We start from the raw sequence: 14,046 nt of genomic DNA, 5'->3' as shown, positions 1-14,046 counted from the left end.
AACCTCTTAACCATTTAAAAAACACTTTAATGTGTCCTTTTATTTGTTCTTTATAACAATCCTGGCCAAACCTAATTCTTTTGGATCCCAGTTCTAATTCTTTTGGAGCCTAGTCTCTTGGTGCTCATAGAAAGTTGTGCTTTTGTTTTGTCTTACTTTTTAAAAACTAAAAGACATATATTGAGCTGCTGTTACATGTGGTGCACTCTACCAAACATTGTGGAGACATTAAATGATTGAAAAAGTTTAGCCCTTGCTCTTAAAGAAGCTTGACAGGGGCAACAGTTGTTGATGGATAATGTAAAAGAGTGAGTCTCAGACAGTTTTGGGTGGGGGAATGCTGCACCTGGGCTAAGCATGGAACTCACCAGACTCAAGAATCCAATTGATTCATGAGGTCCCAGCATTGCGGTGGATGTTAGCTCTCGGGACGTGAAAGCAATCTGGATGGAAGAGCCAGTTTTAAATTAAGTCCCAGCAGTGCTTTATCTCGTAAACACAAGTAGAGGGACAAAGAATTTATTTATTCTTCCCATGTCTCTTTTTTAAACAGGTATTCTTCTTTCTAGCTAAGCAACATGATGGAAAACACGTCGAAAACAAATAAAAAGGATATTCAAGATGGACCGCCAAAAGAAGTCAAATTGCCTATCGGTGAAGCACTTCTCGACTATCAGTAAGCTTAGATTATGAAATCCCAAAGTTCCCATACATAAGTGGCAATCATTGCTGCTAAGACTCATATGACTCCAATGGAAAATGAAGTGCTCAAAAGGTATCAACGAAGCTGGACTGGAGGTGGATTGGAGGCATAATTGCACTCTTGTGCTATGTGCATATTTTCTAAAGTTTTTGCAAATTGACTATAACACAAGCCAAGCAGTAGCTATGAAACAGCATTCATAAATGGGTTTTGGCTCCCTCCCTCCCTTCATTGTATTATTGGTCACTCCTCCACATATACACAGCAGCTTGCAGGCTTACCTCTTCAAATACAGCATAGAATAGTTAGTGTACATCTATAGAAGAGTAAAAGAGGACAATTCTTTATTTTTTTATTTCTAGACATTCCAATTTGCATTATCCCCAAATGCCTGTAGATCAAATCCAAGTGATTTAGAGATAATTATTATTATTATTTTTTTTTTGTGGTATGAGGGCCTCCCTCTGCCGTGGCCTCTCCCGTTGCGGAGCACAGTCTCCGGACGCGCAGGCCCAGTGGCCATGGCTCACGGGCCCAGCCGCTCCGCGGCATGTGGGATCCTCCCAGACCGGGGCGCGAACCCGGTTCCCCTGCATCGGCAGGCGGACGCGCAACCACTGCGCCACCAGGGAAGCCCTAGAGATAATTATTTTTAATAAGAATATTTCTTAATGTCTCTGTCCCAGGCGATGGAGACAAAAGTAGGGGTGATACATATCCTGTATTTATGTTTTATCCAACTAACGGAGAGGAAGCCCCTTGAGAGCTTTTGAACCTCAACTTTGGGCGCAGGGTAGGTGTTTTAATGTGTAACGCTTAGGGAGTGAGTGAGTAAGTGTCAGTCTTTTTTCAAATAAGAATGTACTTCATGCATATTGAACAAGTATTTGAATGTCTACCAAATACAAGGCAAGTTCTGGGCACTGGAGGACACAGTGAACAGGACCACATGGTCCCTGCCCTAACGAAGCATGGGAGATGGACATTAAATACCTAGTCCAGTCTTTTCAAAAAATTACACAGCTCTAAATAAGATTCTATGAAAAAGTGTAGGGTGCTGGGTAATGGTGTAACTGAAGGACTTGAAATAGATCAGGAAAAGCTTGTTTGAGGAAGCAATGTTGAGCTAATCTCTGAAAGAGGAACAGGTGTTAAGGAGACATAGAGTGATGGCCAGAAGGGGTTATGGAAAAAAGGCTGGGGTGAGGAAGAGCTGATTACAGTCTAGGAAGTGAGAAATGGCAGAGTGAGGGAGAGGGCAGAGCAGACTCTGGGGGTTTAGGCAAGGGTCAGATAAGCAGACCCCTGTGGAACACTTGGGCTTTGGAAATGGGAAGCCATTTACTGGAGGGCAACAAGGTTGAAAGTCAGGAGTCCACACTGCTGGTGACTAGGCCTTTGTTTAAGAGAATTGTTTTTAACAGCGTTCAGGGAAAATCCATCTCCTTGCAAGACTCCAAATCTATTCATATGTTCTTTTTAGAAGATAGTGAGTGAAAGGGTCAGAACACTGAGGGAGAAACATCCATGGGAAGGGACTTTTAACGAAGTTCCCTTTATTTTCTAGATAACAATTAAGTGATGACCAGATTGTACCTGCACTCATTTCTCAGCATAACTGAAAACTTTGCTTATCTTGTCTTAGCAGAGGTGGACAAAAAGTCCAACTCTGTGATTACAATCTGGTCTCTAATCTGCTTCCATGGCTCACAGTGATGACATTCAATTACAGCTCCTTCTCTCTCTTCTGGGTCAACCAGAGGGCAGTCTTTCTCCTCTTTAACAGAGGTTTACAAAGAGGCACACATTTAAAAATTCTCATGATCTAGTGAGAGACACAAGTTGAATATTCCCATGCTTTTGTTCTCTTTCCTTTGTTAAAACTAAATAAATAATCTCATGGACTGGAACAGCCTAGGCCTTACTGTGCTCTTCTGGTGATGCTTTACTCATTCCGTGTGTTCCGAGGTGACAGGACTTTTGTCACATGACAAATAGCCAGGACACCTCCCTCCACCATCTGAGGAAGGATTATCCAAGGGTCCCCTGGCAGCATCTTATATTTCTCTTATACAATCTCAGCTCCTGACAAAGAGCTGAGGGCACACAGTAGGTAGTCAATTCCAAACAGTTAACTTTAAAAAAAATCTATCTCAAGAAAATAAAGTCATGAACCTATATGGTTGTTTGTGAAAAGCTGAGACTGCCAATGTTGAACCTATAAAGTGATCATGTCTTAGTCTCCCCCCACCCCTTATCCTCAGGGATTACGCTCCTAGACTCCCAGTGGATGCCTGAAATCACAGGTAGTACTGAACCCTTTATATACTATGCTTTTTCCTATACATATATACTTTTGATAAAGTTTAATTTATTAATTAGACACAGTAAGAGATTAACAATAATAAGTAATAATACAATAGAACAATTATAACAATATACTGTATTAAAAGTTATGTGAATGTGGTCTTTCCCTCTCTCAAAATATCTTATTACATAATGCTAAATCTGTAAAGTGATCATCTCTAGGTAATGGTGGTTTTTATTTTTTCCTTTATACTTATTCCCCCAAACCCAGTTTTCTACAATGAGTATGGACATAGATATAGAAATAGGTGTGGATATAGTTGTGGGTTTAAAAAGTAGATAAAATTATAGATTCTTTTTTGGAATCCAAATTTGTTTTCTTTCTCAGAATTTTCAGTAAAATTGCATGGAAGAAGGAAGTTGACACATTACTACGTTGATGCAAATACTCAATAAACAACCTGTAATAAAAATAGAAAAGAGTTTTATTCAAGCCAAACTGAGGACTATAGCCCAGGAGACACAGATTCAAGAAGCACTTGAATTGTGTTCCACTGACTATGAAATGGGGAGGCTTATATAGGCAAAAAACCACAGTTACACGTTGTTTGTCAAGAATTAGGATTGGAGCTGGCAAGAAGTAAGGGTGCTTGTTAAGCAAGGATTGGTTGGGGTCCAAAATCATCACATAGTTATAAGGGGAGACCTTGAGACCATAAGGTTGCAGCTTGCAGCTGCTGGCAGATATTGTTTTGAAAATGTCTGGTGGTGTCTTTGAGTTTGATACAGTTCAGAAAATTCAGGTTGTCAGTGATGCAGGAATGTATGTGAAACCACATCCACAATGACCACCCAACTCCGTTTTGAATGCCTGAACCACGATTACTCCATTTTGATTTTTAAATGCATTCTCTTCTGTCATGGTTAAAGCAGATGTACAATGCATGTTTGACAGGCCACAGGCTGTTCTAGTTAGCATAAAGTTCAAGCCAAAGCATGTATAAGCCAGGATGACTTCCCCATACCTCAATATGTGAACATTTCTTTCATCAACTAACATTTTAATAAGGAGGGAAGGGGCAAGGTGACACACTGCATTACTATTAATTTCATATCGCTGTTCTTTAGAACAGTGTGATACCCTTTTCAAAGCACTTTATTGTATATTACCTCATTGGTTTATCATCCCATTTGCGTCAGCATTTAGTGTGACGTGTGGGTTACTAGGGCACTGAATAGATAAGGGAGATGTGAAAAGGAAAAATTATATGGAGAACAGTGAGGCTCAAATCCCCACAGTGGCTAATGGTGTGGAGCTCTGAGGCTCAGCTTCATCTGCATCCTGGTAAATCCGTCTCTGAGGCCTGAGGAGGCTGAAGTGAATTCCAAGGAGAGGCTAGGTGAAGTTACACCTGCAACTACCATATGCTCCAGAGGGGGCCTGATGAAGCAGCCAAAGCCTTTAGGGCCTCTCAGAATCCACCCCACCCCCAGGCTTGCTGATGCCACTTAGACCTTTCTGAACTGCCCCCTGCAGAGGGAACACAAGACAAAGTCGTATGTTGCTTGCTTCTAACTTCTCAGAGGGGAAAGGGTGGCGGGCTGAGGGTAGTGTTGCCAGACCTAGCAAATAAAAATACAGGATGCCCAATTTAATTTGAATTTTGGATAAACAACAAATGATTTTTTAGTATAAGTGTGTCCTCTGCAGTAGCTGGGCCTGAGACTGGATGTAGTCTCCAGCCTGGTCTTTGCACAGTTAGTCATCCATCACCAAGGCAGGCTCTCGGCTGAAGCCAGGGAGGCAGTCTGTGAACCAGCCTGTTCAAAGATTCAGTTTCAACCAATGGAGACCACACACTTGTGATTCATTTATCTGCTTCCCCCAACCCATGCAGAAAATTGGGATCACTGTATTTATAATTACAGAAATTATGTAAGTAATTAGCATGCATCTGCATAGGCTCTTTTCAGATAATTTTCATTTATAACACTTTATTTTTCCCCTTAAAAATGGGAGGTAGAGAAGGCATTCCTTCAAATTTGTACACATCTAAGCTTTATTGAGGTAAGAAGTAAAAGATGGTTTATCCTTACCTATAGTCTTATTTCTTACCGTTGCTGGAGACCACCCTATCTTTAGAGGTCCCTTCCATTTACTAGCCTTCTCATACCTTGTCATTTCCCCCACAGCATTTATCACAGTGTGTAAGTAATATTTTCGTGTGTTTTTTTCTTTAATGGTTAGTAAAACATAAGCTCTTTGAGGGCAAGGGCCATGAATATCTTGTTTGTCATTATCTCTAAACTGCCTAAAACAATGCTGGGCACATAGCAGCCGCTCGTTAGACCTGTGTTGTGTGTCTGATGCATGAAAGGGAACTCGGATCAACTGCAGAATTTTGGAACCAAGAAGGAAGCACAGAGTTCATCTCCTTTAATTCTCTTAGTTACAGAAGAATAAACCAAGGCCTAGAATGGTTGAGTCCTTAGGTGGAGAACCAGGCCGAAAAACTAAGTTTCGTAGTATCCAAACAGAGCTTTTTGCCACTAAAGGACTTGCTCACTTTTTTTTCATGTTTTGTTTTTTTCTTCATTTGGAAAGAAGGAGCCTTATTTTTCTCTCTACTAAGTTTACAATATCACGAATATAAATATTCTGGGGGAAGGACTGAGATGTAAGATTCAAATTCAACTGAAATTTGCTAAGCACTTACTCTATACTAGAAACATTCACATATGATTTCTTATTTTAATCCTTATACAAATACGTAGAGCTGGGTATTGTTATCTCTCCCTTGATGGCTTGGAAATTAAGGTTCAGAGAATTGACTTGTCTCAGGTCATGTAAAGTAAGAAGTGATAGGGACAAGATCGAAAACCAGAGTTTCTCATTCTTTAACCACTCCTCTGTTCACTGTACCACAGAAGTGCTACATTTTTGTTTTGTTTTTTAATTGAGGCAAGGGGTTTGCATGTAGCTATTCCTCTTCCTTTATTTTTGTCTCAGATTTAAAGTAAGATTTATCAGGTAATAGAGATACACTTAACACTTCAAACAGCTATCAAGTGCCTATACCAAAGTCTTTCTGTACTTTTCTATCTCTCTTTCATACCTAACAGACATTCAACAAATACTTGTTGGGTGTTAAAGAAATGTATTTGTGTCAGGAAAGAAGCTTTGAAAAAAAAAAGAAAGAAAGAAAGAAAGAAGCTTTTACTATTTATAGAAGAGATGGTATACTAATGAACTTGAACCAGTAGGTCAGCCTGGTTTACCTCACTGTTTCAAGAAGCTGTGCTTGCCCCTGTAAATTCTTTGTTTTGTCATTTTTGTATGAATGTTTTTGGAATCCTAGAAAACATGTTTTCTGGATGCCCTTCCCTTTAAGCTGAATTATGTATAATGAGAAAGTATGAAAATTATAACTATGAAATACAAATGGGGATTGATTTTTTAAAAACTTGAAGTTATCTTTCTAATACATATTTTAGTGAGTAAAATATACTCAGAAACACAAAATCACTTAAGATTCTTATCCCTAAATGGGTCTTTATAATATGTTTAATACTTTATTTCAATTCAAATTAATTTAGATTAATTTTTAAATTTTATCTCATTAGTTTTTCCTAAGGCAAATAATCGTAAAATACATCTTGTCTTTGTTATCAGCTGTCAAATAAAGGAAAATGCAGTAGAACGATTCATGGCTCAAATAAAGAAAATTAGAGAAAAGAACCAAAAGTATCATGAAAGAGTGAGTATAAAATTTAAAGCCAATATCTAGTCATTAAACATTTACACAAATGCTTTAAAAAATTGTGAGTTATGATGAAATGAACTCTAGGAAATTATCTTCTTTAGCCCTTGGAGTTGATAAATTTACACTATATTTAAATATATTTTTGTACATGGGAGACAAGAGGATACTGCTGTTATTATTATATTAATTATAATGTCAAAGGAAGTCAGCTTGAATTGTGTTATTTAGATCATGCGGACACTGAATCTTATGTTGAAAATTTTAAAGCTCTGCAACCACATTTATCTTTTAATTTCTTATTTAACTGCACTATAAAACATTGGTTCTCTATTTTAAATTTCTGTATCTGTTTTCCTTTAGATTTTCAGAGTGTGTGCATATGTAAATATTATCTGAAAAGTACAATCTCGGTTGTTAAAATGACTAATTTATTGTTTAAGTGATTTATTTTTATGAAATTAGAATAAAACGACTATCAAAGGGGTGCTGTATATGACTATCAGGACCAACAGAAATAAAGTTGGGAAGCAGTAAATGATAACGCATACAACTTAGTCCTTAAGGGTCTCATGAGTGAGGAAATACTGAGGGTGTCTCCTATTAAAACATTTATTTTATATGTACCCTGAAATTTCCACACCTGTTTTATTTGGTTTTTGTCCAAAAAGACTATATCTACAAATTTTAACAGAATTTGGGCCAGAGACCTAAATTTGCATCCTGACTGTACAACTTACTGCTGATGTCATTTGGGCCAAACTGGTGTAAGCCTCAATTTCCCCCTTGTAAAATGAGGATTCCTGTCTTCCTTATAGGGTGAATTTGTTCATTTGTTCAGCAAATAGATATTGGGCAAGACAAGCCCTGGTGGTGATATAACTGTGACCCTGACATTGTCATGATTCTGAAAAATCAGTCACTTGCAATAGGACCTAAGAAACTGAAGTCTGTGGATGAGAGTGGTAAGGGGAAGTCTGGCTTAGGCACTTGGAGGCAGGTTCCACATGATGTGATTCCAGAGCACATGAGAGTTAGCCGCCATCAAGGGGCCAATGCACATCCCCTAGTGGTCAGCATGGGAACTCCCAGGCCAGCTTTGGGATTTCCATTTGGTTGTGGAAAGGACAACAGATCAGGACTGAGGAATCACTTCCCATAACCCATCAATTGGAGCCAGAAAAAAAGTTCTTGTTTCCATGAGGATTAGCTCAAGAATGCGATAGGTCTAAGTTTGCTCTTGGAGTCATTAGTGGACCCAGCAGTGAGGAGCATGGTAATGCAGACTCTAGCTCAACGGTATGTATCTATTTCTTTCCATTTATGCTGCTATTGCCACAGTTTAAGCCACCATCAGCTCTTACCCATCCTTCCTCTAACCAGTACATTTTCCACAGTGCAACCAGAATTACCCTTGGAATATGGTAAACTTTTCAGTGCTTAAAACCCTGCAGTGGGGCTTCCCTGGTGGCGCAGTGGTTGAGAATCCGCCTGCCGATGCAGGGGACACGGGTTCGTGCCCCAGTCCGGGAAGATCCCATATGCCGCGGAGCGGCTGGGCCCATGAGCCATGGCCGCTGAGCCTGCGCGTCCAGAGCCTGTGCTCCGCAACGGGAGAGGCCGCAAAAGTGAGAGGCCCGCGTACCGCAAAACAAAACAAAACAAAACAAAACAAAAACAAAAAAAAACAAAACCCTGCAGTGGCTTCCTACTGCACAGAAAGTAAAATCCATAGTCCTTCCTAAAGTCTTCAAGGCCCTGCAAAAGCTGACCTCTGCTCACCTCTCCAATCTTGTCTCCAGCCGCCCCACCCTTTGCTTACCCCTGCTTCTTTTAAATATTAGAAAACCCGATCTTTTTCTTACTATGGTACAACATAGTACAACCTTACTATGTACAACCTGTACAACAAAAAGGCTGTTGCCTCTTCCCAAAATGTTCTTCTCTTGGCTAGCCCCTGTTCATTCCCCCCATCTGAGCTAGGGTGTTGTGTAAAAATATTTCTCCATTATTCAGTTGAAAGCCCTTTAGGCAGCAGCAATCAAATCTTATCTTTGTTTCTCCAGAAAGGCCCAGTATGAGTAGATGTTCAATAAATATATGTTGAGTTGATTCACACAAACACCAGTGGGAGGAAAAAAATTTGAGGTCACAGATATTTAAATTGCTAAGTTAAACATGACTCATTAGCAAGATATATTTTTCTCTTCAGTTATGTCGAAATCGGAAATGCCCCTCTTCCTTCCTACCCATCATCTCTTCCTATGTGTTTAGTTCTGTTTAGATGATCACCTCACTTATTATCTTTCTTTCTGTTTGCATTCATTGCTCCACTACATCATTAGGTATTTCATAGCTCAGTGTGTCCACATCCTTACTTCCCGATACATACCTTCACTCCTGCTATTCCCCCTACAACAGCTCTAGCAAAAGTTGTTAATGACCAGTTAGCCAGCTTCAATGGACTCTTTGTAGTCCTTTCTTTACCCCTCACTCCTTCAGCAGTCACTCCTGTCATCTTGAAACTCTCTTTCCTTTGGGTTCCAGGATATCACTCTTAAATTTCCTTCTACTTCTCTGACCATTTCTTCTTGGTTTTCATTGTTTTTTTTTCCTAGAACCACCCTTTAATTAGGGTATGTATCAAGGTTCTGATCTCAATCCTTCTCTTTCACTTTAAACTCTCTGGATCATCTTATTTAACATCATGGCTTCAAATGCCATCTTCATGGTGATACTTCTCATATGTATATGTGACAGAATTCATAATTCTTTTTTTTTTTTTTTTGCGGTACGCAGGTCTCTCACTGTTGTGGCCTCTCCTGTTGCGGAGCACAGGCTCCGGATGTGCAGGCTCAGCGGCCATGGCTCATGGGCCCAGGCGCTCCGCGGCATGTGGGATCTTCCCGGACCTGGGCACGAACCCGTGTCCCCTGCATCGGCAGGCGGACTCTCAACCACTGCGCCACCAGGGAAGCCCCATAATCCTATTGAAAGGGTTCCTGACCCAATTCCAGCTTGTATGTGTGGAGGCTTCCTCTCACCAGCAAGCGAATCTCAGACACAAACAGGGTGTCTGAGAGTTCAGCTCAATTCTGACACTACCTACCAGGAGATAGAATCAGATTCCACAGGTAAAGGGCTCAGTCCCACAAGACCACCCTCCACTTCAGACGCCAGCTCCAGGTTGTTATTTGTGCTTCTGACCAACTGGCTATAAATCAGAGGCTCGCACAACCCCTCCTCAGTTTCAATTAATTTGCTAGAATGGCTCCCAGAACTCAGGAAAACCCATTTACTCACTAGATTACTGATTTATCATGAAAAGGATATTAAAGGATATGAATCAAAATCAACAGCCAGATGAAGAGATACAGAACAAAGTCCTGAACAAAGGAGCTTCTGTCCTTATGAAGCTTGGGGCCTAGCACAGTGTCACATGGAAGCTCTCTCAAAAAGGACCAAAAGACGCTCCTTTGTACGGTTTTAATGGAGGCTTCATTACATAATCATGATTGACTAAATCATTGGCCAATAGCGGCTGATTCAACCTCAAGTCCCTCTCCCTTCCCCGGAAATCAGGGGGAGGGAATGAAAGTTCCAACCCTCTAATAACTTGTTTGGTTCTCCTGGCAACCAGGCCCCTTCCCTCTCTCCCCACCTGTGGGATTCAAAAGTCACTTTCATTAACATAAACCCAATTGTGATGGCAGAAATTCCAAGGGTTTTGGGCACTGTGGACCAGGAACTATGGGTGAAAACGAAATATAGCTAAGAAATATGTCTTAGTCATCTGAATGACCAAATAAATATATTTTTATAGATTACAATATCACAACTATACACTAAAAAAATGTAAAAACTGGTGAAATCCAAATAAAGTCTCTAGTTCAGTTAATAACATTGTACCAATGTCAATTTTCTGGTTTTGATACTGTACTATCATTATATAAGATTTTATCATTGGGGAAAGCTAGGTGAATAGTAGATGGGAACTGTGTGTCCTATTTTGGCAACTTCTATTCTTGTTCTTGTGAGTCTTAAAAAGTTTAAAAAAAAGGCCATGAGATGGCCTTATAGCAAAACAAAATTAATCCTTTCTTTGTAGCTTAATTACTAAATTTCCTTTCTTCTATTTTATAATGTGATAATTATTCTTACCTCAAATAATAAATGTACTTCACTTCGTAAGATAAATGTCATTTTTTAGCATATTGGTGGATATATTTAAATAAATTTTATTTTGGTATGTAGCTCAAAATAATTTTTCAGACATAGTGAATTTTATAACATTGTCAGACACATTTGTTTTCTATTTGAAATTCATACAGGATTTGGGAAGTTTAATATAGATGTTATTAAATTTATATATATGCCCTATACATGCATGTGGCCTTTTAGATTCCCAGGAATATGTCAGAGCTTTCAAAGCTCTCTATGGATATCTCATCTGCAGCTTTCTTTTAAAGTTTTTTTTGTCAGCTTGTTGTTTACCTCAACTTTTATTACTGCCTCAGGGAGCTGTAAATGTTCAACAATTGTTGATTGTTTTTGACAAACATCTGCCTCTGATTGTTTTTGACCAACATCAATCTGGGAAAAGGCTGGTCACGCATTGGGTAAGCTCTGACTCAGGTCAAATAAAGACAAGGTTTCCCAGTGGGATTTTCCAGTGAATTACCAGATAGGTCAAATAATGACTGTTATTTGGGAATTGGGCTTTGGAAGAGTTCTGTTCCCCTCACTTCTCTCCATGACCCTCAACCCCAGGCTGCTAAGTTGCTGGTTTTTACCATAACCGTGGGGCTTTTGGCTTTTAGAGCAAGTGAAAATGCCACAAAGCTCACTGTCCTTACCAAGATTCAACCATTTTTCTTGAATAAACACTCCCTGGAAGTTACTGCAAAGCCTTTAATTTCAAGAGTTCTGAAAAGTTGATTTTGACAATTTTTGCCAACTTTTTCTCATTGCTTTTATGAAGGAGAGGATTTTCGGAACTCTTACTCGACCATTCCTGCTTACATCATGCCCAACAAGATTTTACACAGAAGGAAAGAGATTCAGTTTTCAGATATATCATATTATGAATGCTTTGGTACTAAAAATTCTTCAGAGACAGAATTATGATACTTTAGAATATTACAAACAAAAGATCAGAGAAGTTAAACCACCGAATTTTGAATATCATATCTTTTTAATCTTTAATCACTCAAAGCCTATCCAGTCCCAGTCTTTTTTTTTTTCTGCCTGTATTTCTCAATACTGAGCATCATCATAAAGTTAATTGTCTGTTGCTTTCTTTCAGCCTATCAAAGTTTTAAATTAAAATTCTAATGCACTGAAAGGGCAATAATGTCACACAGCCTGTGGAATAACTTAAAGAGCACTAAGGTTACATAATCCTCCTGTCCAGGGAGTTTATTAAACTAGAAATCAAATGTTTCAGCCCTCAACTTTAAAGTTTGTTGGATTAAGTGTTAAAGAATTGAGTTTTAGTAGGCCGTAGCACTATCAATAAATCACAGATATTTGGATTACCTGAAAGAAGCCTGCTACCCGAACTGTGGGTTGTGGGCCAGTAGGCTTGGCATCACCTGGAGCTTATCAGAAGTGCAGAACTGCGGGCTTCATACCAAACTTACTGAACCAGAATCTGCATTTTAACAAGGTCCCCAAGTGTTGGGTATACACATTGAAGTTTGAGAAGCACTGGCCCAGAGAATCAATTTTGGGAAAGAAAATACTCTTACAGTAGAGTATTCATGTAGGTTAAGAGGATAAAAGACATGAATATCAGAAATAAAATATAATGTTGAAAAAGCTATAGTGAAGAAATGTTAAATTATCGGAAAAATAATTTTTAAAAGAAGTATTAGAATATTTTAAGTATATGCATTTTATTAGGTTTAAGAAATTGAAGGAGAGACACCAGGAAAGTAAGGATTGAAATTTAAAGGGAGGCTAAGAAAATTACAAGGAAAAGGTATTAAGTTCACACACAGTAAAATATCTCTACATATACATAATAAGCTAGCAAGGGCAAGAATAAACTCTAAGTTGATTAAGTAAGAAACTTGGAAACATAGGTGGGACAGTCACAAAAGGAACACAGTCCATACTTCAGGTGTGGAGTATTGAAATAGTAACCATCACCCCAGAACAAGAGAATTAGGGTCATTTGTGAGAAAAACAAAGAATAATGTAAATTCCACAAGAGCAGTACTTTTGTCTATTTTGTTCACTGATATATTCCTAGTGTCTAGAAGACTACCTGGCATATGGTAGATGCCCCATAAATATTGACTAAATGAATGATATTTCCTAGAAAAGAAAGGTGTTTGTGGGAATTGAAGAAACTGACCTCTGAAATCTAATTTTAATGTTCACCGATCCTATGATAGGGTGATAGACTGGCAGATTAATAACGCAGGTTTTAATATGTAACTTTCTCTTCAGTGATTACCGTATCGATGGGTTTAATTTTGAGTCTTCCACATTCCATATGTTCTTTAGAGATGTTATTGAATAACTTATTTCATTAAATGTCTCTCATTTTGCAAACCTCAATGTGTAACTCTATTTGAGGGAAATCAATGGAAATACTTCAGCAGATGTAATTAACAACTGTTGATATTCATGACAGAATAAACGCTTAAAGGATGAACAGATTTGGCACATAAGGAACCTACTGAAGGAACTGAGTGAAGAGAAGTCAGAGGGATTAGCAGTTGTAACAAGAGAGGAAGTTGAAAAAGCAATGAAGGAAAAATGGAAGTTTGTAAGAGACCAGGAACAAAACTTGAAAGGTGATTTAGAAACTTAGAAAATTATCATAAAGCTGTATCAAGTTATTTCTTGAAAGTATTAATGCTTTTGTCTCCTAATATGTTCAAAAGGCTGTGAACACATTTCAAATGACATCATCACCACAACCACAAACACATAAGTAAGTGGACGAGAGAGGGAAATAAAGTGGGCAGAGATACTGAAGCCAAGTGAGGAGGAGGAGTAAGGGCAGTGATCAAAAACAAAGACAGAAGAAACCCCTCTGACCCTTAACACCAGACAATATCCTGTTAGGTACCACCCTGAACTCCCTGCAATGGGGATCTGTTCTTTTTTTGAGAAATTCTCTTGTTTCGTGTCTTCACAGGCTTCAGCCCCAGTTAAGACTTGGGAATGGTAAGGTGAGTGTAACCATGAGGCTTCCTCCCCACCCCCAATATCTCTAAGGGAGCTAAGCCCCCTCTTTGGATGGGGAAAGAGGGATTAGAA

General features: G+C 38.9%; 1 protein-coding gene across 1 annotated transcript in view; it reads left to right on the top strand.

Moving 5' to 3' along the window:
* The first annotated feature begins 439 nt into the window (after positions 1–439).
* Positions 440–14,046, top strand: part of CCDC83 (coiled-coil domain containing 83) — a 44,734-nt gene continuing 31,127 nt past the window's right edge. The window contains exons 1-3 of the mRNA XM_028501022.2: positions 440–676; positions 6,684–6,768; positions 13,415–13,577. Coding sequence (XP_028356823.1) covers positions 579–676; positions 6,684–6,768; positions 13,415–13,577 — 346 coding nt within the window. The 5' untranslated portion in view covers positions 440–578. The remainder of the gene's footprint in view (positions 677–6,683; positions 6,769–13,414; positions 13,578–14,046) is intronic.

Source organism: Physeter macrocephalus, chromosome 16 (genome assembly GCF_002837175.3).
Source record: "Physeter macrocephalus isolate SW-GA chromosome 16, ASM283717v5, whole genome shotgun sequence".
NCBI classification, from domain to species: domain Eukaryota; kingdom Metazoa; phylum Chordata; class Mammalia; order Artiodactyla; family Physeteridae; genus Physeter; species Physeter macrocephalus.
The sequence above is the reverse complement of the archived record's forward strand: the minus strand, read 5'-3'. Positions and strand labels throughout refer to the sequence as shown.